A 22,740-nucleotide genomic window follows, 5' to 3' on the forward strand; every position below is an offset into this window, starting at 1 on the left:
TATTCTGGCTATGGGTATGCAGGAAATACTTAATCTGTTAGGTAGTAGAAAATCCTATGTAGCATTAACCCAGAGCCACTTGAATGTGAGGGGTTAATTTCTCTATAAATCTGCTCCCTCTCCGTCAACAATAGAGAGGCTTTGTCTGAAACAGAAAGGCCTTGTGTGAGAGAGAGCTTGTGGTTGTGCCAGCCAGAGCGAAGACACAAGGACAGTAACTACTGGCCACCCACACACACATGCGCGCACAAACACACACGCACACACCTTCAGTCCATTGACAAATAACCCCAGTGATAAACACAACATACTTTCATTTCATTAAAACCAATACTGATTACAGAAATCGGTTGAATATCAGGTCCAGCAAACGTATGATAATCTTAATTATGTCTTCATTTATCGGACCCATCTGGTTGAATCTAGCATCACAATGGAGATGACGCGATGCTAACGTGTGGATTTCTCAAAGGATTTATTCTGTGACCCCGGAGGCAGCGGTGAGCGCTCGTGTGACCAGAGCGTGTGATGACTGTGCTGACGTCGCACATGGCGGGGGGCTGGGACGGGAGGAGGGGGGGGGGGACGGGGGACGGGGGTTCGCTTGGTTCCTTCCTCCTCTCATCGGTTCACCTGCTCTGACGTGACAGGGTGAGCCTGGTAACAGATAACACCGTGAGGAGAGAGATGCTGCGGGTCCCGGAAAATCAAACTACGACCTGACATTTAAGTTGACAATGTGAGTACGGCCTAAAGCAGATCCAGTGGAGGAGGTGGTCGGGGGGGCGAGGATCTCACCGCACACCGCTTGAAGGTAGGAGCTCTTGGCGTTCAGATCTGTTGTCATTATTTGTATAGTAAGTTAGTAGCTTGAGTAGTTATAATGTATTGATGCAGCACCCTTCCAGAGCATAACGAAGTTATAAAAAGCAATACAAAATTAATAAAAAATAAGCGTGTATATGTGAACGCCTGCCTGTACTGTTGTAAGTTAGCTAATGCGCCTGCCTGTAGATTGACTAATGCTTGTTGATATAGGAATTGTCGTTCACCTGAGCATCAGGTCAGGACAGTGTGACAAGTTATGTTTTAATTGTTGCATTGGTAGGCATCTCTTTATTATTTTGTTCCCTTGTGTATAGACTATTGGCATGCATCCAACGACAGCCTTGTGAGGGCGTCTCATCGCAGCTTTGTGTTGTTAAAGGGAAAAGAGAAATAACTTATTGTTTATCCTTTTTTAAACAAGCTGGTCGAGGTAAGACTATAGGGGCCTATGCTAATATGTGTTTATCACTAAAATAATCAATAACATAGCATTACTTTTGTATGTCATACTGAATATTTGAGGCACCTATTTCATATATTTATATATATATATACGGTTTATACAGCGTGTGGATAAAAATATCTAGAATACACTTAGGAAGGAGGGTTTGAGGTCATACTCATAGGGTCATACAGGTTCTGTCATTCTGTACACAAGCATTGGACCTTAACCTGAGAGAAGGTAATGTTTATAAAGTTTTATTGTAAATATCCGGTTGACCGAAACGTAATTTCCGTTCTCATACAATCTTTGAGCTGTGTACGTCAGTAAACATTCACTGGAGCAAGACAAACAACAACAGCTTTGTGGGCGTAGATCTAGTTGATATAGAATACATATCCAATCTCTCCTCATTCTTTTCTACCCTCACTCCCAGGCTGTTTCAGCTATCGGACCTTCGCTCCACCCCCTCCCCAAACGAATATCGCTCCATCAGAAGTCCCGCCCCCTCTCCTAATACACACACATGCAAAGCATCTCATTGCAGGCATTCTGTCTAGCACAGTTCCTCTCTGATAGGAGTTGAAATCCGTTCATCCTCGACAACATGGACCCGTGTTGCGCGGGGGGACCCCCCCTGGCATAGAGGGTCTCTTGTGGTCACTGAGCTGGGCTGTGTGTGTTCACCCACTGTGCCTCTCGACCGGCCCATATGGTGGTTGGCACGCATCCCTGCTCTGCTCGATGTGCGAGGAGAGCCCAGAGCAGGGAGCCAAGTGGCGCAGCATACTCTCTGGCTTTTGTTGTCATGTGTTCGTCATACAGATGGTCGGGGCGAAGGGGAGCTTGGCGCCTCAGGGGAGCGAGAGGGTCAACGCACTGCTGGTGACGTTTATTCTCTCGGATTCAACACAGGGAGCTACAGTATATGAGTTTAACTGTTCACATCACTCTGTGCTCTGACAGCAGGTCGAGCGTGGCGAGTTGTAAGAGTATGTTGGCCCGTCAGTAGCAGGGCAGCAGTCGTTGACAGTGGTTGGTTACAAGTACTAATACAATCTGGCTTTCTGATAGTTAGATTGTTGTGTTTGTGTTTGTGTTTGTGTTTGTGTTTGTGTAGCCCCGTTATAGAGCCATCGTTTATTTTCTGTTGTGTACGGGTGCCCATGTGGATGCCTGGCCGCCTACGCAGGACAGAACTGGGGACAGAGACAGATTGTTTGCCGTGGTGGCAACCTCTCCTGGGATGTTGTCAGGAAAAGATAACCTTATTCTTTCCTCGTGGGTCACTGACGGCTGAATGCCAAAGACATTTTCCACTGGTGGGAAAAAATGGAGACAAGGGAGGAAGGGAGAAATAGCAAGACAATATGCTAATTGTTTTGAATAGAGTATCACAAGAGGGGGGGTTTCTAATGATGAACAAAAGATTCATGAACTTTGTTGGATCAAACTGAGAATGGCATTAAGATTTCTTTAAACCGGGTCAATTGTTTTTATGTTTAATTAATAAGCGAGAAGGCAGACAAATATGTCTTTCATCTGATTCCAGGTTCTCACGAGCCAACAATAAGGCCCACACTTTGATGTCAGAGAGCGGACAGGAATTTCAAAGTGTGTCATGTCACCGCCGCTAACCTTCCAAGAATTTCTTCCTCTTTCTGAATCAACAATGACGATACTAGAGCGGCCTAATTCTTCTGGGAGAAGTTCTTGGTATCCATTGCTCTGAATGCTTGTGATTGGCTTTGCTGTTCTGAATATCACCCCTTTGTTGTGGAATGGCTGGTTGATTGAGACCAGGGGGAGCTAGGACGTGTCAACTGAGAATGAGTGATGGTGTAGGTGGTTCCTGCAGCCTCTCATTCATTATTCATCATGAGACGGGTGGGCAGAGTGCTGGTAAAAGTCAGACAAGAACCTCCTTTCTTGAAGCCCGGCCACTCTCCTGGGCTTCCAGCCGCCCCCGCCATAATGAACGACAGAGAAATGAAACGCTACACCAACTTCAGGATAGTTCCCCGCGGACATTTGTGGAAGTGGTCAATGGACTAGAGGAGACAATACAGAGATGGGGAGGAGGGGTTCCTGACTCTAGAGGCAGGTAGGCTACTTCCCTTTCAAGCGGTTGAAGAAAAGGTTGATATTGGGAATTGTTTTTGTTGTGTGGAGGTTACGATGGGGATAATGGCTGTAAGCCTTCATTTGTGTTGCACTTGCCACTTGAGGAGTCTGAAAACAAACAGTGTAATGAATGCTGTTGTATCACACTGTGTCTTTGTCCGCCATTTCGGTGTCAACATTAACACTGGGGAATAGTCTTCCAGGCCCTATAATAAGACCTGGGAGAGACAAAAGATGGACGTTGCTGATGAGCATAAAGACATAATTGATTCTAAACTCATATTTAATATTCAGTGAGGATTTCATAATTTCATAATTTTACACAGTAGCTTAAAGTTTGTTTCTCGCTAGCTTCTACTCACGGCCTTGTTATGTAGACTGTGAAAAAAAACCGGTTATAAGAATACAAAAGAGCCACTGTTATAGTCTGGTGGTGTCAGGCAAGTGAGGGAGCGATGGGAACGTTGCATTGTATGCTGTAAGAATAAAGTGTTCAAATGCTATTTATTTATATAAATATAGCATCATAAAATATTTTAATAACTATTACTATTATTACTATAATGTCCCCTGCTATCTCCACTGTGACCAGGTGCATGTGAGTAGTGACCCCACTGGTGGATTCCATGCACTGTGACGATGGGGACACTGGTTCCAGCAGCCCTACTGCTATTATCATGGCACTGCATACGTGCCTTGGACATCCCACTGGAGAGTGAGTCCATAGCCATTGCGCCACAGTTTAGTACCAAGTACCCCAGCTTCAATAACACACTTTCCATTTGGCCGCGCGGAAGAGAAAGAACACACCGAGGTAAACGATTTGTCTTCTCCTCTTGCAGTCAGACAACCTCCGACCATAGTGACGCAGTCGCCAAAGGACCACATTGTTGACCCGAAGGACACCATGGTCATCGAGTGTGAAGCTAAAGGCAACCCTCAGCCCATGTAAGAAGCACCACTACAGCCCTGGATGTTCACCCACACCACCGCCTGCAGCGATGAACACATTGTCTTGTGTTGTTTCCTCACGCGCCTCGGTTAGTTTCTCGTGGAGGCGTAACGGGAAGTATTACAACGTGGCGCGTGACCCTCAGGCCTCCATGCGCCGGCGCTCCGGGACGCTGGACATCTACGCCTGGAAGGACCCGCAGGAGTATGAGGCGGAGTACCAGTGCATCGCCTCCAACGAACACGGCTCTGCGTACTCCAACAAGATACTGCTGCGGCTTTCAAGTGAGTCCAGTCTGTTAAAATACGCCGGTGTCACGTGGCATCAGCGTCACCCTGAGTAAAAAGCTAACTATTGTTCCCGTGTTTGTGTCAGGACCTCCACTGTGGCCAAATGAGATCTTGGAGCCGGTGGTGGTCAGTGTGGGCTTCCCCCTGGTCCTCTCTTGCGACCCCCCGCGCGGGCCGCCCAGACCCGAGACCTACTGGATGTCCAGCTGTGAGTGCCTTTCCCGAGCCGACCCTTGTTGAAACACACTCCGATAAACCGCACACAACAGGCGGACCCAAGCACACACGCCGACACCGGCCTCATGGAGCTCAACGCCTTGTGTTTTTACGGTGCTTGCGCCGCTGTCTGGTGCCCCATATCCTTTACGAGGGCCGCAGTTAACAAGGCCGTGTTTTACTGCAGGCTCGTTCGCTCGGCCGTTCTCCTGGCCCATCCAGACGGCCTTCCCCACCATGCAGGCTGTGCGGCAGGACCGCCGGGTCTCCACCGGCATTAACGGGGATCTCTACTTCTCCAATGTGCTCTTTAACGACTCCCACACCGACTACTGCTGCAATGCCCGGCTCCCTCACAAAAACAGCATCCAGCAGAAGAGGCCTGTGGTGGTCAAGGTGATCACAAGTGAGTGAACGCGTATCACAACAAAAAACTTCAGCCTGCACTTCACTCGTTTCCTAGATGCGTTGCGTCCTGAACAAACAGTTATCACAGGCCAAAGTTTCAGATTGTCTCTGTATATTTATTAACAGATTAATGCATAATTTTTTTTAGTTTTCAGTTATCCCTACTGCTTATAACAACAACCACAGCAGTCGACAGTGGTTACCCTCGGCACGTGTGTTCTAATATGGTGTCTTAACTCACAGGCCCTTTATTTGATTTCAGACCACCTCTAACGACTTGCCCCCCCCCCTGCCCCATTCCCCCATTTGTGTGGTGGTGAGTGTGGGCTCTCTCTTCATTTGGCCTCTGCTCTCCAGGCATCATGTTGCTAATCAATACCAAGCTAGCTAACCGCTAATTAATGTGCTTAGCGAGGATCCCATTGAATCCTAATCCAGCACCTCTTGAGGACTCTGTGCGTGCGGTGCGTTGTGTGTGGTGTCTGCAGCTCGTACCGTATCCGAGGCCGCCCCCACCTGGCTGTCCCCCATCAGGTCCTCCAGCTCAGTCCTGGTCCTGCAGGGGGAGGAGCTGCTCCTGGAGTGTATCGCCGCAGGAGTGTGAGTAGAGGAGACCATCAATAGGCCACATTGTTCCCCACCACCACCACCACCACTGTTGTCCTGTTATGACCAGTGCTAGTTGGTGTAACACTGGTGAGATGGTTGACGTGATACAGATGGCTTGCTGGGGCTGGATAAAGTGTCTTTCGTCGACAGACCTTAATTACTACTCTGATTATTATGGTGACCCTTTCAGCCGCAGTGGACCACGTCATTGCTACTCCAGCAGTCGCCTTTCTGTTTAAATAAAGACTGTGTTTACAACAGGCCGACTCCTCACATAACCTGGACCAAAGACGGGGAGAAACTAGTGGTGAAGCCAGGAATGAGGATAAAGAACTTCAACAAGATGATACATATCCCCAAGGCCTCCTTTGATGACATCGGTGAATACGTCTGTTCAGCTGCCAACAAAATTGGCTACACTGAGCGAACGATAATTGTCCAAGTCAAAGGTGAGTGACATTAATTGTAGAAAACAATGTTGTTAAGTTGCTTATGAATACAAGGAACCCCATCAGTACTCGTTCCCGCTTTCTGTTTGGCAGCCGCCCCATTCTGGTTGGAGAAGCCGGTGGACTTGGTTTTGGCCCCTGAGGAGAATGGAGCCCTAGTATGCCGGTCTGACGGGATTCCCCGGCCTACTATTCGGTGGTTCATCAACGGCGAGTCATTAGACAGTAGGTTTGAATGAGCTCATTAATAGAATGAGTTCCTAATCAGGGCCGGATTAACAAATCATAGGCCCCTGGGCACAAATGTCTGAAGGCCCCCCTGACTGTATTAACTGTGCCAGTGTTGTATATATGTTTCTGTGTGTGTCTTTCCCAGCTGCCCTCCCCCATCCCAGCAGGCACATGTCCGGGGACACACTGAGCTTTCGTGGTGTGACGATGGAAAACACGGGTGTCTATCAATGTAACGCCTCCAATCAGTTTGGTTACCTACTTGCCAACGCCTATGTCAATGTGCTACGTGAGTTCCCACCTCCTTGCCTTGCATCTCATGCTACAGTCAGGGCTCTACATGTGATGCATCCTTCCATCACCACGAGTAATGTGAACCAACGCATGAGGTAGTTAAAGCTATAGCTATGGACCATCATGAATACTCTTCTGTGTCTGTAGACGCAACCCCCCGGATCATACCACCCCAGGAAGAGCATCTCAAGGTGGTGGAGGGAAGCAATACCTTCCTGGAATGCCGATATTTTGGTTCTCCAGTGCCTGACTTGCGATGGTACGAACATTACATTCACAAAAACTAAAACGCCAGATTCCCCTCACCAGCGGATTCAGGCTTGCATCTGTAAAAGCGTATCTCTCATTTAGCTTTTCTTCCACGTAGGAGTAAGTATGGGCAGGGGAACCTGGAAGGGCACCGCTTCAGGACCCACAGTAATGGCACCCTGGAGATCAAGCAGATCCGCTTGGAGGACACGGGGACGTACATGTGCATCGTGACCAACATCGCGGGCAGGGACGAGAGCCAGATCAGAGTAGAAGTGAAAGGTGGACATGCACCACGATAACTGTTACCTTTCCACAGTTGCTCATCCTTTCCTAGCCGTACAAAGCGGATGTCATACACTGACCCTCCCTGCTCACCTCCCTGTTTTCAGAGCCAACGCTGTTTGTGAGCAGACCTCAGAACCTGAAGGTCCTCCGTGGCAGCGACGTGACCTTTGAGTGCGGTGTGAAAGCAGACGCCTCCACCCCTGTCACCACCACCTGGATGAAGAACAAGCGGCCGCTCTCGCTCAACTGGAGGTGTGCCCCTTACCAAACATATGAACCTAGAGGTGCAGGGAGTCGAATGGAGTGACAGGTAGTGGAAAGGACTTGGAAATAATGCAAATATAAACACAATAAGTCGAGTTTTCGTCACCTTAGAATGAGCCCTTTATATCGACATAGGGAGGGGGTCCTCTGACAGGGAGCCCACCATGTTGCACCACCATGTTTCTACAGCAGCCCAGAACACCCAGAACAGCTCTAGCGAGGAAGCCACCAATAATTGTACAGACAAATGACAAAAAAAGACAAATAACTAAATACATGTATACATCTAGCAAGGAACCACATCCCTTGATGCCTCATCACTTGTCGTAGATGATAACATCTTTTTGGTGCCCAATGGCACCATTGAGGTTGCATGAACAGACGGTTGCAATCTACAATCTCAACGCTGATTCCACGGAATCCTATAACTGCACCTTTGAAAATTCTTGTCAGTCTATACGTATTCTAATTTATGCATAGATATAATAAAATTATATATATATTTATTATTATTAATTCATTATTGATTTTAATTACCTTAATCGTTATTTTAGCAAGGTGATAACATATTGGTGTAGAACAGTAACAATCAGTAAACCAATGGATGAAGTAATTCTCACTGTACCCTATCCACAGGATCTCCCTAGACGAATCCAACCTGGTCATCACCACCGTGAACAGTGCGGATGACGGCGAATACACCTGCAGCATCAAGACGGAGATGGACGAGAAGTCGGCCTCCGCTCGCCTCATGGTGATGGGTACGGCGTGTTTGAGACACGAGACATGCCCCAGCGAGCGTCAGGTTAACGTCCTGACTCAGTGTCTTTCTCCTCCCACGCAGACCGCCCCAACCCCCCGACCAACCTGCAGCTGTCAGACCCCCACGAGCGCAGCGTCCGGCTCAGCTGGGTGCCCGGGGACCACAACCACAGCCCCATCACAGGTCACCGACCTCATGATAGCCTCACGCTCCTCCTCTCACCTTCAGCCAGCCTCTTGTGTTCCTGCTCTGCACGGCCCGAGGCCCTGCTGCCGAATGAACCGAGACGGATCTGTTCATGGGGGGGAAATAAAGACATAATAAATAGAGAGTTTTTATTAACAAGCTTAAAAAAAAATTGCTGAGTATTACCTTGATATTGCACCGAATGCAACCTCCTAACTGATCATCAGTCAGTTAATAGTCAGTGAGTTAATCAAAGGCCTCATCCTCCCCTCCTCAGAGTACCAGGTGCAGTACGACGAGGACGACTGGCTGCCCGGCAAGTGGAGGAACCTGTCCACCTACCCCGGGAACCTCAACTCGGTCATCCTGCAGCTGACGCCCTACACCTACTACGAGTTCCGGGTCATCGCCGTCAACGCCGTCGGACCCAGCCGGCCCAGCAGGGTGTCTTCACGCCTGCAGACGGGCGGGGCACGTGAGTTTAACGTACCACCCAGGGAGCACAGAACGGAGGTGAGCTGGAGCCATAATCACTCCCCTTGTCACTCATCTATGTGTCCGGTTTTCCCCTCCAGCCCCGGACGTCATTCCCAGGAACATCCGGGGAGTGGGAACATGGAGGAACAACATGGAGATCAGCTGGGAGGTCTGTCCTGAGCGTAATCTCTGGTTGTCCTTAAAGCGCAGTGAATTCCGTTTTAATCACGTCACTGTTTGACTGGTTCTCCCCCATCGTGGTGCGGTGTCTCCAGCCGCTGACGTACCGGGAGTGGAACGGGCCCTACCTGAAGTACCTGGTGTGGTGGAAGAGGAAGGACTCCAGAGAGGAGTGGAAGAACGCCACCACCAAGTGGCTGAGATACTACATCTACGACGCCGACACCTTCACCCCCTATGAGATCAAGGTCCAGGCGTTCAACAGCTTCGGTCTGGGACCCGAGTCCAAGGTCATCATCGGATACTCTGGAGAGGACCGTGAGTGTTGTATTGTGTTATAATGTGTTAACAACGTCACAATCAATGTATGGAAGAAAACCTTTACACTGTTTCTTATGGGGCCGCAAACTATTGAATAGGGAAGTATTAAATTATACAAAATAATGGTAGTGTATCATGCCCTGTTCCCTAGGGCCTAGCACTGCTCCCCTGAACCTGCGGGTGTCGGACATCGAGAGCACCCAGGTGACGCTGCACTGGGACCCTGTGGCTCGCAACAGCCTCATGGGGGAGCTCAAGGAGTACAAGGCGAGTCTACCTCTACATTGACTATGTGGTGAGACCGATGTGAGTGTAGCATCGGTGATGTCACCCATCGGTTTGCATGTCCTGTTTTGAGGGTGAAGATTTGCCTTCTATTGAGATTTACATTTTTTGGAACCATACAAGGAACCAATCCATACCTTACATATTGACGACAGGACATGAACGGCCACCTCACACTTGTACATCAATGGCCAAAACTCCTAATTTAAAATATAAAACATATATATTATAACACTGACACTATATAACACTAATATTGAATCTTTTTGTCATTTTTGATTGAGCTCGTAACCAAACAAATAAAGAAATTATTCTCTTTGTATCAAATTAATCCAATTAAATTTCCTCTTTCCTCTTCTTATCAAATAAACAAACTGATTCAATGGAAAAGAAAACTGCCACTGACTGGAATTTACATTCTCTGAATGTCCCATCATACGCTGTATTTTCTCCCCAGGTGTATTACTGGAGGGACAGCAGCCAGCTCAGGTGGCTGAGCGTCAGCCGGGCCATGAAGTCCAAAGGCTTCCTGGCCGTGGACACAGAGTACACGGGTGTCCTGGATGAGCTGCTCCCCTACAGCAACTACAAGATGCACATCGTGGTAGCCAACAACCGGTACGACGGGCCGCCCAGCCATACCATACAGTTCTCCACCCCCGAAGGAGGTAAGAAGCTACAATCAGGCACGACAAACCAGTTAATCACAAAACACAGCACTATATCCCGGACTAAGAACTTAATCCACACTAATTATGTGTGTTTTTCACACGCCGTATGCTGCATTTTTTCCTCGCCTTGTTTGTGTGTCTGTCTGCAGTCCCATCTGTTCCCAAGTCCTTCCGGATCCAACAGAGACATCTGGACACCATTTATGTGGACTGGGCCTTGCCGGCTGAGCCCAACGGCATCATCACCGGCTACACGCTCAAGTACCAGACAGGCAAGCAGCTTTGTGCCCCAAACAGTGTTTGTACAGCGAACAGAGGACAGGTTCTCGCTGCTGTACACGAGACTCCTGAGCTCACTGAATCGAGGCAAACGTGTCGTGATTTGTCGACGCCACCCCAGCTAAATATGCACCGCACAAGTCCTCACGACAACTCTCAGGTTCACAGCCACTACACAACGCAACGGTCCGTCTCTAAGTAAACAATTATCAGTTGTTGTGCCTCAAAACATGATATACACACGCAAGTACGCAGTCCTCTATGTAGCGTACCATCCTCTGGAGTACCGCGTCAGGTCCCGCCTCGAGTATTCTCCCCCATACCCCATCATGTTTCCCTCTGCGACCACAGTGAACGCCACCAGAGGAGAGGAGATGCACGTGGAGGAGTTCTACTCAAACGTCACCAGTTTCTCCGTGCGCCGCTACGACCGCTACACCCGCTACAGATTCTCTCTGGCGGCCAAGACTCAGGTGGGCCTGGGGGAGTGGCACACGGAGGAGTCGGCCCACTACACCACTGAAGGTGGGTGCTCTGTTCTCTACCCCGAGTACAACAGTGCTCGAACATCAGAATGCATCATGGGACATTGGTCGGCGATGCTCCGCCATAAAATCCTAAATGAATCAAAGCCAAAGCTAATGAAAACGTAGTTTTGACATGTACTGCGTGAGAAACGAATTCATGATTAAAGAACAATGACCCAAAAAAACATTATACAAACATGATAACCAACATTCGAATGCACCTAAACTTCCAAAATGAAGGCGGTCATTGTGATATACAAGCCTTTTAGGCCAGATAGTGTATTGGCAAGTCCAAGACGAAAACCTGCCACCAGCTTATGGCAGAGCCACTAGAACCGACTCACTCACTCAAACACACACACAGACACACAGACACACAGTCACACACACACACACACACACACACACACACACACACCCACACACACACACACACACACACACACACACACACACACACACACTTGTCAGCCTCTGTGCCTCTGCGTCTCCAGCCTATGCCACTGACCAGGTGGACCTCTCCACCAAGGGCTGGCTGATCGGCATCATGTGTGCCGTGGCCATCATCGTGCTCTTCCTCCTCATCGTCTGCTTCATCAAGAGGAGCCGGGGAGGGAAGTACCCAGGTACTGTCGGTAGAGCGCTGGACGTCTGGTACCTTCAGTCCTGAAAGGTGCATTTCAACAATCGGCATGGTCCTGTCTATTGAAGTGTGTGTGCTTAACGTGGTCGTCCTTTTCCTTCTGATGCTTTAGTGCGGGAGAAGAAAGAGATTTCGTTAGAGCCTGTGGATGACAAGGACCAGGAGGGAACATTCGACTATCGGTGAGCTGCCCCACACCAAACCGTACCCACCCCTCCATGTTGTAGGGTCATATATTAATGACTGACGACAGGAAATGGTAATAAATACTGGACTGGAAATAATATATAATAAATAGTACGTTTCTACAGAAAGCCACTCTGCAGCTGTGTATGAATGTTGTTTATGACTGCACTGCTATCAGAGATGCTTCATGTATAAAACAGTATTAATGTGTTTATTGTACTACTACTTGAACTAAATACATGAATTTTCTTATTTCTTCCCCCAATTCACTCTACCTTATCCATTTAAATCTATGTTCTCCTTAAACTTCCCAAACTATAATTTTTCACACTGGATTATTCAAGGTCTCTGGAAAGGTACGAACCCACTGACACAATGACACTGTTGATATGGCTGCAGTAAAACCTGTTTACTATTGTAATATCCTATTGATATTTATCGGCCATATACGAACATAAGCACCTTGGTATCTATGTCGGAGCGTGGTGGCTTGCATGATTAATGGTTATGTAAACAGTGTGCTTTTGATTTAGGACAAGGAGCATAAATTAAAGGAATTCACATTTTGTGTATTACCATACAATGGGTTTCATGCCTTTAGGAGGGGGATAGTGCATTAAAGGAATCCACATTTTTTGTATTACCATACAATGCTTTATGCTTTTTCTGTAAAACAATATTCATCATTTCAGGATCGCACGTGTGGTCACTCTTCCCTTCCCCCGACGGTAAGTCATCTCCTCCTGTGCTTTATCTTTTATGAAATACCACGATATGCACCGTGGTACAACCTAAACACATACGGTGACGGCTGAGATCCGGTCCAGGCTGTCGTGGTTCACAGACCTGCGGCCTCAACCCCTAACCCCTAACCCCTCTCCCCTCTCCCCTCTCCCCTCTCCCCTCTCCCCTCTCCCCCCCGCAGGGAGGAGGAGCGGGGCCTGCAGCGGGGCCAGGCCTCGGTGGAGCCCATCATGAAGCGGACGGAGAGCGACGACAGCCTGGTGGACTACGGCGACGTGGAGATCCAGTTCAACGAGGACGGCTCCTTCATCGGCGAGTACACGGGCACCAGCAGGAAGGACGCCGCGCGGGACGCCCGCGACGTCCGGGACGAGATGGACTACGGCGGGAACATGGACCTGCACTCCACCATGAACGCAATCTACTCCATGGCCTGACCCGTCTCCGGGCTCTGGTAAAGACCCGGGGGTGGGGGGGGGCAAGACCCTCATGGCGTCCAACGGTATCCAGGAGGAGACTGGGAGCACCACCCACCCACTCGGGTGACGGTGACAAACATCAGGACGATAAGAAACGTATGCAGCACAAAGTGCCTTTAATCTCTATCAACGTGCACTTTGACTTTTTACTCTGACGGACAAGATTCAGCCAGAACAGGTTGTGAGCGGTCAGAGGTCACCAAAAAGATGAAAAAATATGGATTTGAAAGAGCATTGTCTTCTGCCAAGTGTCACGCAGTGTGTGTGTGTGTGTGTGTGTGTGTGTGTGTGTGTGTGTGTGTGTGTGTGTGTGTGTGTGTGTGTGTGTGTGTGTGTGTGTGTGTGTGTGTGTGTGTGTGTGTGTGTGTGTGTGTGTGTGTGTGTGTGTGTGCATGGGTGTTTGTGTGTTCATTTGTGCATGTGTGCTTTTGAGGTGTGTTTTTACTGTTTCTCGTGCAAAAGGCATCTCTTGCAGATCATCCCCCCTTGTAATGTATTCCTTGCTGTCCGAGCAGTTTGTCTGGATAGCAAAACACTAACCTTCACGCTCCTCTGCCTCCGTAACCCCCGTCGAGAACAAACCAATATTTGGCTGGATGTTTTCATACAGTGTTGTTTGACTTCTAGAGCTGAGTGACTATTTGTGTCTTTTCTTTGCGATTTTGGTAAAAACTTTGTTTTTAAGATAAGTTTAAATGGATAAAGCTGGAAAATGTCATTGTCTGGAACAAACAAGGGTTAAACCAGTGAAAAATAGTTTTGTGAATAGGTCCCATCTTTAATCCATCTATTAACTCCTGCTATATTAAACCCTTTAAGATGAGTAACTTCATGTCACGCAATTGGAAAAGGTCAATGTCTGGAACAAAGAAGAGTTAAGCCAATGAAAAATAGTTTTGTGAATAGGTCCCATCTATAAACACATCATTAACTCCTGCTATATTTAACTCTGTAAGTGGTGTGACCTCATGACCCGCCATCATGGCCAGGAGGCTTATGGAGTGACTTTCTGTTTGAACTTCAACATTTGATATTCCACTGATGTTTACAATGACGTTTCGAAAGACAGTATGTCCTTGGAAACTTGTGCTGCCAGTTTATAATTTTATGGCACGCCTTTTCAAATTTTATTAGATTGTAGCTTCATTTCATTGGAGCACAAGAGGTGAAAGCCGAGCTTCATTGTAGTCAAACTCTCCATAAAACTATCGTAAACAGGCAGACAGACCTTGTGCACAATTATCTTAGTGGGTTTTATTGGTATTCAATTTAAGATCTATATGGAAGTAAACTGTATTTATTTTGCATGCTATATTATTTGCTTTAATTTACTTGTAACATGATCGATGTTTATCAACAACAGTAATTCAAATGCAAGTAAATCAATAAACACTCAAAATCAGAAATATCAATCTCTTTAAAGTGACGATCCCATGAGGTATTCCTCTTCCTGGCCTTCCTCCCCCACAATAACTAAACATTGCTTGCTATTTCTTCAACTAGAGCCACTTACTTTTCCAATTAGGCGTAGATATAAGTGAGCCACTTTATACATGAGAAGATTTGCTAACCAGTTTTATGACACAATCTGCTCAGTCAAGGATCTGAATCCAAATATTTCAGTGTTGATGTTCAGGGATTCCCAAGACTGAAGTAAATCTTGGATAAACTGAAGTAAATCTTGGATAAAAATCTTGGATAAATAAAGCATATACCAGGAAATCCATTATAAATGCATGCGTCATATATATTATCTTATCCACAGCGCAGCCCTTTTATTAGTGCAACTGTAAAACAGATGCATGGTTTACATTACCCAACTACTTAATTACCCTAATCAAGATAAATCAGATAGGGAAGTTAATCATTTTTGAAGACGTGTAACGTAGTTGTAATGTACTGAAGCTATTGAGACATCTTGCACTGTACCGGCAGTGTGGTCAGGAGGCAAGCCTTTGATCCTCACACCTACTCCCGGTCGATAAATAACACTGCAGCACAGGCAGAGTGTCCAGAGTGTCCTCCAACATCTGTAAGTCTTTGCTCTGGTGTCTGGTGTAATCTTTATTCATTCATATTATAATCTGTTATCTCTCATATTCATTTTTTGTATTTATATTCATTGATTGCTGCTAATGGAGAAAAAAATCCAGTGATGAGTTAGTAGTCTAGTAGTTCTGGGAAATTATGTTTTGTGTTCAACCAATAGCTGATTGATATTAAAAAATGAATTAAATGTTTGGTTTTGGATCAGTGATGAATGCAGATTGTCTTCCCTGCAGGTGTCACTGTAACGAGAGCAAACCACAACCAGCCATGGCCAACCTAACCATCCTGTCTGGTAAGTTTCTCCTTTTGTTCATCAGTAAAATACCATACCTGTTGGAAATATTAATTAAATGTTCATCAAATAAAACTCTTGTTTGTTTTTAGGATTGGTTCTTTTAATGTCCCTCCAAGTGGGTATGTCTTCAATTTCATACACTTTTCTGAATTATGTCTTATAATTAGTTTTTGTTCATACTTACAATTTGTTTTCGCTCATACATACAATAAATATACAGTCTATGCTAAGGTGACCATATTCCCCAAATGGAAAAGCTGACCATTTGTAGTTTGGAGATCCATATATTGGCAGAAGGCCCATGTGCCCGAAGGCTTACTGTGTTAAAGGCTTTGGTCAACCAGCAAAACCACGCCAAGCAGCAGCTCGTATCTGGCTGAGGCTAGAAGGTTGATAGATACACCCAGGGGGTCACAGCCTGTCAAAGAGACACAAAACTAACGACCAGCTGTTGAAAATAATATTCATAAGCAAGCTGGAACCTTTTGGCATTTCAAAATCAATTACATATTTAATAAATCTATCCAAAACTATCCGTGGGAAACGTGGATGCCTGGTCACCCTAGTCTATGCAACACGTCCAATCATGTGTCGTGCTTCCTCTCCAACAGTGACGTCCACCAAACTGGTTTGCTACTTCACCAACTGGTCCCAGTATAGGCCGGGTGTGGGAAAATACCTGCCTGCTAACGTGGACCCCCACCTGTGCACACATCTGATCTACGCCTTCTCCATCCTCAACCATGCCAACGAGCTTGTCACGTACGAATGGAACGACGAAGTCCTCTACAAGTCCTTCAACGAACTCAAAAGAAGGTACATCTACCAAGTTAACAACTACTGAAAACAAACCACACTTTGGAAAAGAACATCTAAAATACAGACCACTGCGTTTTTCTTTGTATTAATTTAGCTATTTTCAAGCTTTCTAGATCTGCTAACGTTAGATTGCAGAGATGGGGGTCGGGGGGGATCAGTTAATGTATCATCAGATTGACAAGACAAAACATAAATGTAATTATAGCGGAAGAAAATCGATTAGTTCATTTGCATTAAATACCTCTTCTGCCACATTCATTAAAGAAACTATACGCCAGCAAACCTGCACTACAGCAACGTTAAACCAATGCCACATAAAATACAAGATGGGAAAAAAACAATGTTTAGAGATTAGCTCTATTTACTGAATCATAATGCATATTGTATCGGCACTCAGAAATGGTGAGATCCCTGCCGATTCCTGTCCTTATTGACTTGGATTTTACCACATGATCATGTTTTACAAGGGCCAGGGAGGGACATTGTTCACTGCTGACAAATCAAGGCAAATGGAAAATAAAGATTTATTATATTCTATGATTTAGACGAATATTATTAGAAAAGTATTAAAAATGGTCTTCTCGTGTTTATTCAACAGCAACCCCAGCTTGAAGACATTATTGGCTGTTGGTGGCTGGAACTTTGGAACCTCACAGTAAGTAAAAAGTGAAAATATGAAGATGAATACTTTATATGCTACAGCCGGTTCTTTACACATGTCCTTTTTGTTCATTTAGGTTCAGCCTCATGGTGTCTACTGCTGACAACCGCCAGAGATTTATCCAGTCTTCCATCCATCTCTTGAGAACACATGGTTTTGACGGGCTGGACCTGGACTTTGAGTATCCTGGCTCACGGGGTAGCCCACCCCAAGACAAGCAAAGGTTTACTTTGCTCTGCAGGGTCAGTCCATTACTCAAAGTCCAACTATTGATAAGCATGTCATCTTTTATTACCCCATGATTATTAGGTGACCCAAATTAAGAATGGAGGTTAGACACATGACTTCACTCTTATTTTATCATTATTATTACTCTTATCATTATTACTATAATAAAAGTTATCATCATTATTATTACTCTTATTAATATTATTATATAAGTTATCATTATTATTCTCTTTATTATTTTTACCATTATACAAGTTATCTATTTTATAATTTTACAAATAATCAATTTATTTGCAACTCTAAAAGTGAATTCCTAATTCTTTCTTTGGTGCAGGAGTTGCTGGATGCGTTTGAAAAAGAGGCAGTTGAGACCAGGAGGCCGAGGCTGCTGGTCACAGGCGCAGTGGCTGCTGGGAAGGAAACCATTGACAACGGCTTTGAGATTGCTGAGCTGTCAAAGTGAGTCTTGTTACGACAGCAAGAGCCTTCAAACATTGCCCTCGTTGAAACATCTCAATATTATTATCCCAATTGGTCTCAAGTTGTCCCATATCTTTTTTCCATTTAGTATTCTAGATTTCATCAACGTTATGACCTATGACCTCCATGGAGCATGGGACCCCCAGACCGGTCACAACAGTCCGCTGTACCGCAGTTCTTCTGACGAGGGGATTAACGTTTTCTTCAACGTGGTGAGTTTACAGCCACTCGTCTTCCACAAGGGAGGCCTTACGATCCGATAAGTCTCTTACGTTTTTGGTTCTGCTGTTAAATGTTCTCGTGTGTGCAGGACTTTGCCATGAAGTACTGGAGAGACCAAGGAGCTTCCACTGACAAGCTGTTGCTCGGTATCGCCACCTATGGGCGGACGTTTCGCACGACCGGGCCAGCAGCAGGACTGGGGTCTGCAGCCAGCGGACCGGCCTCTGCGGGCGCCTACACCCGGGAGTCAGGGTTCTGGGCCTACTATGAGGTGTTGCTTCAGACCAGCGCAGCGTTGCTCCACCTTCCTTCATGCTTTTGTTGCACCATCACATCCCCCTTTCATTTTGTTTGGATGCTAGATTTGCCCGTTCCTTAAAGGAGCAAAGCAGGGTTGGATCGAAGAGCAGAAGGTGCCGTACGCCACCAAAGGAAACGAGTGGGTTGGATATGACAACAAGGAGAGCATTGAGATCAAGGTAAAACATGTGTGGAGTAGTATAACAATATTAAAATAACCAAAAAGGGCATGAAAATATGAATACTGTGCGGAAAGAACTGTTACAGTTTATAGTTTGTGAAATTGTTCTAGTTTTGGTTGTTTCACATATAAATGTAATGAATTGTACGGTTTATTTTCGTTCCATAGGTGCAGTACCTCAAAGCCAACAAGTATGCAGGAGCGTTCATTTGGGCTCTTGATCTAGATGATTTCTCAGGACAGTTCTGCAATGAGGGGAAAAATCCTCTGATTAGCCACCTCCGCGCTCTTCTGAATTCAGGTAAACACCCATCTCCACACTCCACCTTCACACAGAAAACATTCAAAGCGTCTTCGATAGGAGCTGACCGTTCCTTTCCTTACCAGATGGGCCACTTCCCGTTCCCACTACAACGATAACAGTTCCGACAGTCCTGCCAAGCGTCACTCATAGCAGCACCACCACCACCCCCACCGCCGCCGCCGCCGCCACCACCACCACCGCCGCCCCGGTTCCCGGTGCTCCGTTCTGTGCGGGCAAGCCAGACGGCCTCTATGGCAATGATAAGGACGTCAACTCCTTCTACCAGTGCGCCCATGGGATGACTTATACACACAAGTGTCCTGCCAACCTTGTTTTCAATGACATTTGCAAATGCTGTAATTGGGCCTAGGAGTTAACATTGATTACTGATTCGGCAATTATTTTGATGCTTGTGAGGGGAACACAACATTCTCTTGGTGGTGATTCGTGAATTCTGTGTATTTCGCCATTCAAATATGTCCCCCTTTTTAAAAACGTGTCTTAGCCTTTATTAAATACGATTAAGAATAAAGGTTTCAAATACATTTTTGCTTTAAGTTGTACTACTACACTGTTCTATTGATCCCTTTACCTGCTGTGATCCATTACAAATCAACACAAGACAAGGACACACAGACACAGGCGTGTTCAATGTCTTTTATCCTGGAAAATGAATCAGTAACTTGTACTGTACAGCTTGTAGAAAGCCGGTCATGTATGTATTAAAGTCCAAGTCCAGAGATCTTTTCTCTATTGGGATATCTTGGCATTACCTGAATATACAACTGCCTGGCAGTCTTTAATATAGTAAAACAGCTCCATTTAATTATTAGGTGATATAAAAAATAAAAAAGCTCAAAGTACGCTAGTTTTAATCATGTTCTTATCAATAATAAATGTGTTAAGATAATTAAATTATTAAAAAATAAACTGCCTATGCTCCTATTAATTGATATGCATGTAGCTTTTTGTATTCTATTTTGGACAATGCTTCATAACAACAATTGATCAGGGCTGAGTGATTTGCAATGATTCAATAACAAAGAGACAGGTCCTATGGGAGAAAATTATTTTGGCTTTAAGGAACTATGGGGAACACCTTGCCCATATGTTTGATACCAGTGTGGAAAGGAGCCGAGTTAACGGGGGCCCTGTCCCAGGGGATTCCCTTTGTCATTCAGAACACCTCCTGATAGTCTTCTGGTCAGACCCCTTATGGTTTTTAGTAGATCAGACATCACTAGGGTGACCGGAGACCTCTGAGACAGTTATTTATCCCTCTTTGGTCAATGACATCATTCTATTTCTCAGGTCACTTAGATTTTAAGGTTAAGTATAAAGTATATGGGTAGATAAATATATAAGGTAAATATTGTCACAATAAAGCTAAACCTTAGACGTTTCTGTATAAGTGGCCCCTCAGAGGGACGACTGGCTCAGGTCACCATGAGAGGGGGAGACGAGGAGGGTGTCCAAAGGAAGAAAGGCCCTCCTGCAGTCTGCCTGTCTCATGGTACCATCTCTAACTTAGAGGTTAGAGTTAACGAGTCAATACTCCAGTTAGAGTCAGACACTGCCAGCTTTATGAATGTACACAACAGACACATACAATGATATTGTTGTGAATTTCTTTAACGCATGTTTTATTGTTTCAACAGAATTGGTTACACAAGGCTCATCCCTTAAACACATGTGCTAAGTCATGTCTGTTTAAGATCAGGTTAATGAACAAGGTGACGAGTGGATTTTAATCCCAGAGTATTTCTCTACCGCACATAGGATATAACTGTATTGTTTAATATGCAACTTCTTCACAATGTAATGATTGAGATGTTTAAGTTCTAATTTCTTCACACTGTAATGATTGAGATGTTTAAGATGTAACTTCTTCACACTGTAATGATTGAGATGTTTAAGATGTAACTTCTTCACACTGTAATGATTGAGATGTTTAAGATGTAACTTCTTTACACTGTAATGATTAAGGTGTTTATGATGTAACTTATTTTTACTGTGATGTTGATATGTCTTTACATTGTAATATAATGGGATTACAGGGTGGGAAGATAAGTGTATGCTAAGTAATTGCGGAATAGGAGTGGGAGACACAAGAGGAGTCCAATGTGGTTCCGGAAGTAAAGAATCCCATTCATATTCTCCATTGAGGTTTTGAATAACAGCCATTATGTCGAGACATAATCGAGACATTTATTTTTTCCCTTGTTTTGTACCATTTCAAATAAATTACCTTTTTGATAAAAATGTAAATCTGTTTGACTCCCTTTATTGTTTGATGGTGTACGAGTCCACCATTACATCATTTGGGTTAGCAGGGAAGACCTATGACAACATGTTCTCTTGGAGGACTTCAAGAACTTCCTCCCTGAAGCTGTCACTGTGCTCCTGAACGAACAGGAGGTGCAAAAGCATGATGAGGCTTCCGTTCTTGCAGACAAGTTTGTGCTTGAGCATAAGCGTGTTCCTAGTAGCGGTTGGGTAAGCCAACATAATAGAACACGACATCCTCCTTAGAGTCAACCACAATCTGGAGGTGGAAATGAACCTCCGCGCTCATTCCCCCCTTCACTCTAGGCGTCCTCCCACCAACAGAGCAGAGGTAACTTGCAATTATTATAAGAAGGTAGGCCATATGAAATATGACTGTTTGGAGCTTCGTAAGAGAAAAGGCAATGTGAAAGGTTATGGCTTGGTGGCTTCTGGGGGAAGTGCCCTGCCTTCTTTGAATGATGCATTGAATGTTGTGCCTGAGGTTACTACTGAGGTGGATGAATGTTCAATTTACACGCCCTTTGTCACCAAAGGCTCTGTGTCTTTGCCTGATGGGCATTGTAGTGGGCCAGTACGCATAATGAGAGACAATGAGGTAGCTCAGTCATTTATGCCGTCTGCTATTTTTACCTCTGTCTGACAGTTCTTCGACTGGAACATGTTCTATTCTAAATTACTCCTTTTCGGGGGGGGACCGCCTTCCATACAGACATAACGCCACTCCGACATTGACATCTAATTGTCGTAGTGGCGGCCCTACCATTTCTTTCAAACGTCCCACCTCCGACAATTTCTGTTTCCATGGTCGGAGACTAGTGGCGGTACTTTGCTTTTTTTTTTCAAACGTCCCGCCATTCCGACATGAGGTCATTCATATAAATTGCATTACTATTATCATTGTACTTAAATTAATGAATATGATTATTTCTTAGTTTCATGCGCTGTAGTGTCCTACACTGACATTCGTCATTGGTGATTGGGACAGTCCCGATTTTGAGTTGTGTGTCGCGAGTCCCAGCAAAAGCCTGTCGGGACGCTATAATGTCCTGGGTTCCACCATCCACTATGAAATGTCCCCTTTTGTCCGCGATTACATAGCCAACGTGGTCTTATTATAGCCCGATCACTAACTAAAAAACACATCGAAAGATTTAAGTGTCCAGCATGTGATTTCAACAATGTGAGAGGGCATACGCAACAGGGATAATCGCACAGTGGAATGCTGCACGATTTATCTGCACAGTGGAAAGCGCTTGTCCACTGGGCGGACGAGCCCTGACCGGAGATGTTCGCTCATTTCAGAAGCAGAGAGATTGCAAGACAAAAATAAATGTATAATTTGCCGTGTGCTGCCTGGCACTAATGCTCCCGTTGAACAGATTTTTAGTCCATCATGAACAGACGAGATGAACCGCACCGTTCCCACCTTGAAGGCGTTGCTTATCACACGGGCCAATTTTGATGACACCTGTCCGCAATTCCACAGCAGCAGGCTGTCAGCAAACAAATCGATTTTGGAGCAAATTC

At 45.5% G+C, this 22,740-nt stretch overlaps 2 protein-coding genes across 2 annotated transcripts; both read left to right on the forward strand.

Annotated features, from left to right (window-relative positions):
- Nucleotides 1-2,121: 2,121 nt before the first annotated feature.
- Nucleotides 2,122-15,769, forward strand: nfascb (neurofascin homolog (chicken) b). The gene is made up of 27 exons (XM_056594329.1): nt 2,122-3,374; nt 3,987-4,109; nt 4,237-4,342; nt 4,440-4,630; nt 4,722-4,844; nt 5,040-5,258; nt 5,749-5,860; nt 6,131-6,318; nt 6,412-6,543; nt 6,695-6,838; nt 6,991-7,102; nt 7,211-7,374; nt 7,485-7,632; nt 8,281-8,405; nt 8,489-8,590; nt 8,871-9,068; nt 9,169-9,239; nt 9,346-9,568; nt 9,723-9,838; nt 10,314-10,524; nt 10,677-10,799; nt 11,158-11,331; nt 11,828-11,959; nt 12,089-12,158; nt 12,855-12,890; nt 13,088-15,417; nt 15,668-15,769. Exons 2-26 carry the CDS (start codon nt 4,034-4,036, stop codon nt 13,341-13,343), a joined length of 3,552 nt encoding a protein of 1,183 aa, XP_056450304.1. The 5' UTR covers nt 2,122-3,374; nt 3,987-4,033; the 3' UTR covers nt 13,344-15,417; nt 15,668-15,769.
- On the forward strand, nt 15,572-19,859 carry LOC130385699 (acidic mammalian chitinase-like). Its single transcript, XM_056594354.1, has 11 exons — nt 15,572-15,726; nt 15,819-15,848; nt 16,341-16,545; nt 17,147-17,203; nt 17,286-17,451; nt 17,772-17,896; nt 18,006-18,129; nt 18,228-18,410; nt 18,502-18,618; nt 18,789-18,921; nt 19,008-19,859. The coding sequence occupies exons 1-11, from the start codon at nt 15,621-15,623 to the stop codon at nt 19,292-19,294; spliced, it is 1,533 nt and encodes a 510-aa protein (XP_056450329.1). The 5' UTR covers nt 15,572-15,620; the 3' UTR covers nt 19,295-19,859.
- Nucleotides 19,860-22,740: the final 2,881 nt, after the last annotated feature.

Source organism: Gadus chalcogrammus, chromosome 1, assembly GCF_026213295.1.
Source record: "Gadus chalcogrammus isolate NIFS_2021 chromosome 1, NIFS_Gcha_1.0, whole genome shotgun sequence".
Taxonomy (NCBI): Eukaryota; Metazoa; Chordata; class Actinopteri; order Gadiformes; family Gadidae; genus Gadus; species Gadus chalcogrammus.

Bases quoted from the DNA above. Each gene is read 5' to 3' on its own strand.
- nfascb (XM_056594329.1), top strand. From the start codon at position 4,034: ATGGGGACACTGGTTCCAGCAGCCCTACTGCTATTATCATGGCACTGC. The intron at 4,110-4,236 runs GTGAGTCCATAG...CTCCTCTTGCAG, and splicing joins CTTGGACATCCCACTGGAGA to TCAGACAACCTCCGACCATA. The intron at 4,343-4,439 runs GTAAGAAGCACC...CGCCTCGGTTAG, and splicing joins AAAGGCAACCCTCAGCCCAT to TTTCTCGTGGAGGCGTAACG.
- LOC130385699 (XM_056594354.1), top strand. From the start codon at position 15,621: ATGTTTGGTTTTGGATCAGTGATGAATGCAGATTGTCTTCCCTGCAGG. The intron at 15,849-16,340 runs GTATGTCTTCAA...CCTCTCCAACAG, and splicing joins TTTAATGTCCCTCCAAGTGG to TGACGTCCACCAAACTGGTT. The intron at 17,897-18,005 runs GTGAGTCTTGTT...TTTTCCATTTAG, and splicing joins GAGATTGCTGAGCTGTCAAA to TATTCTAGATTTCATCAACG.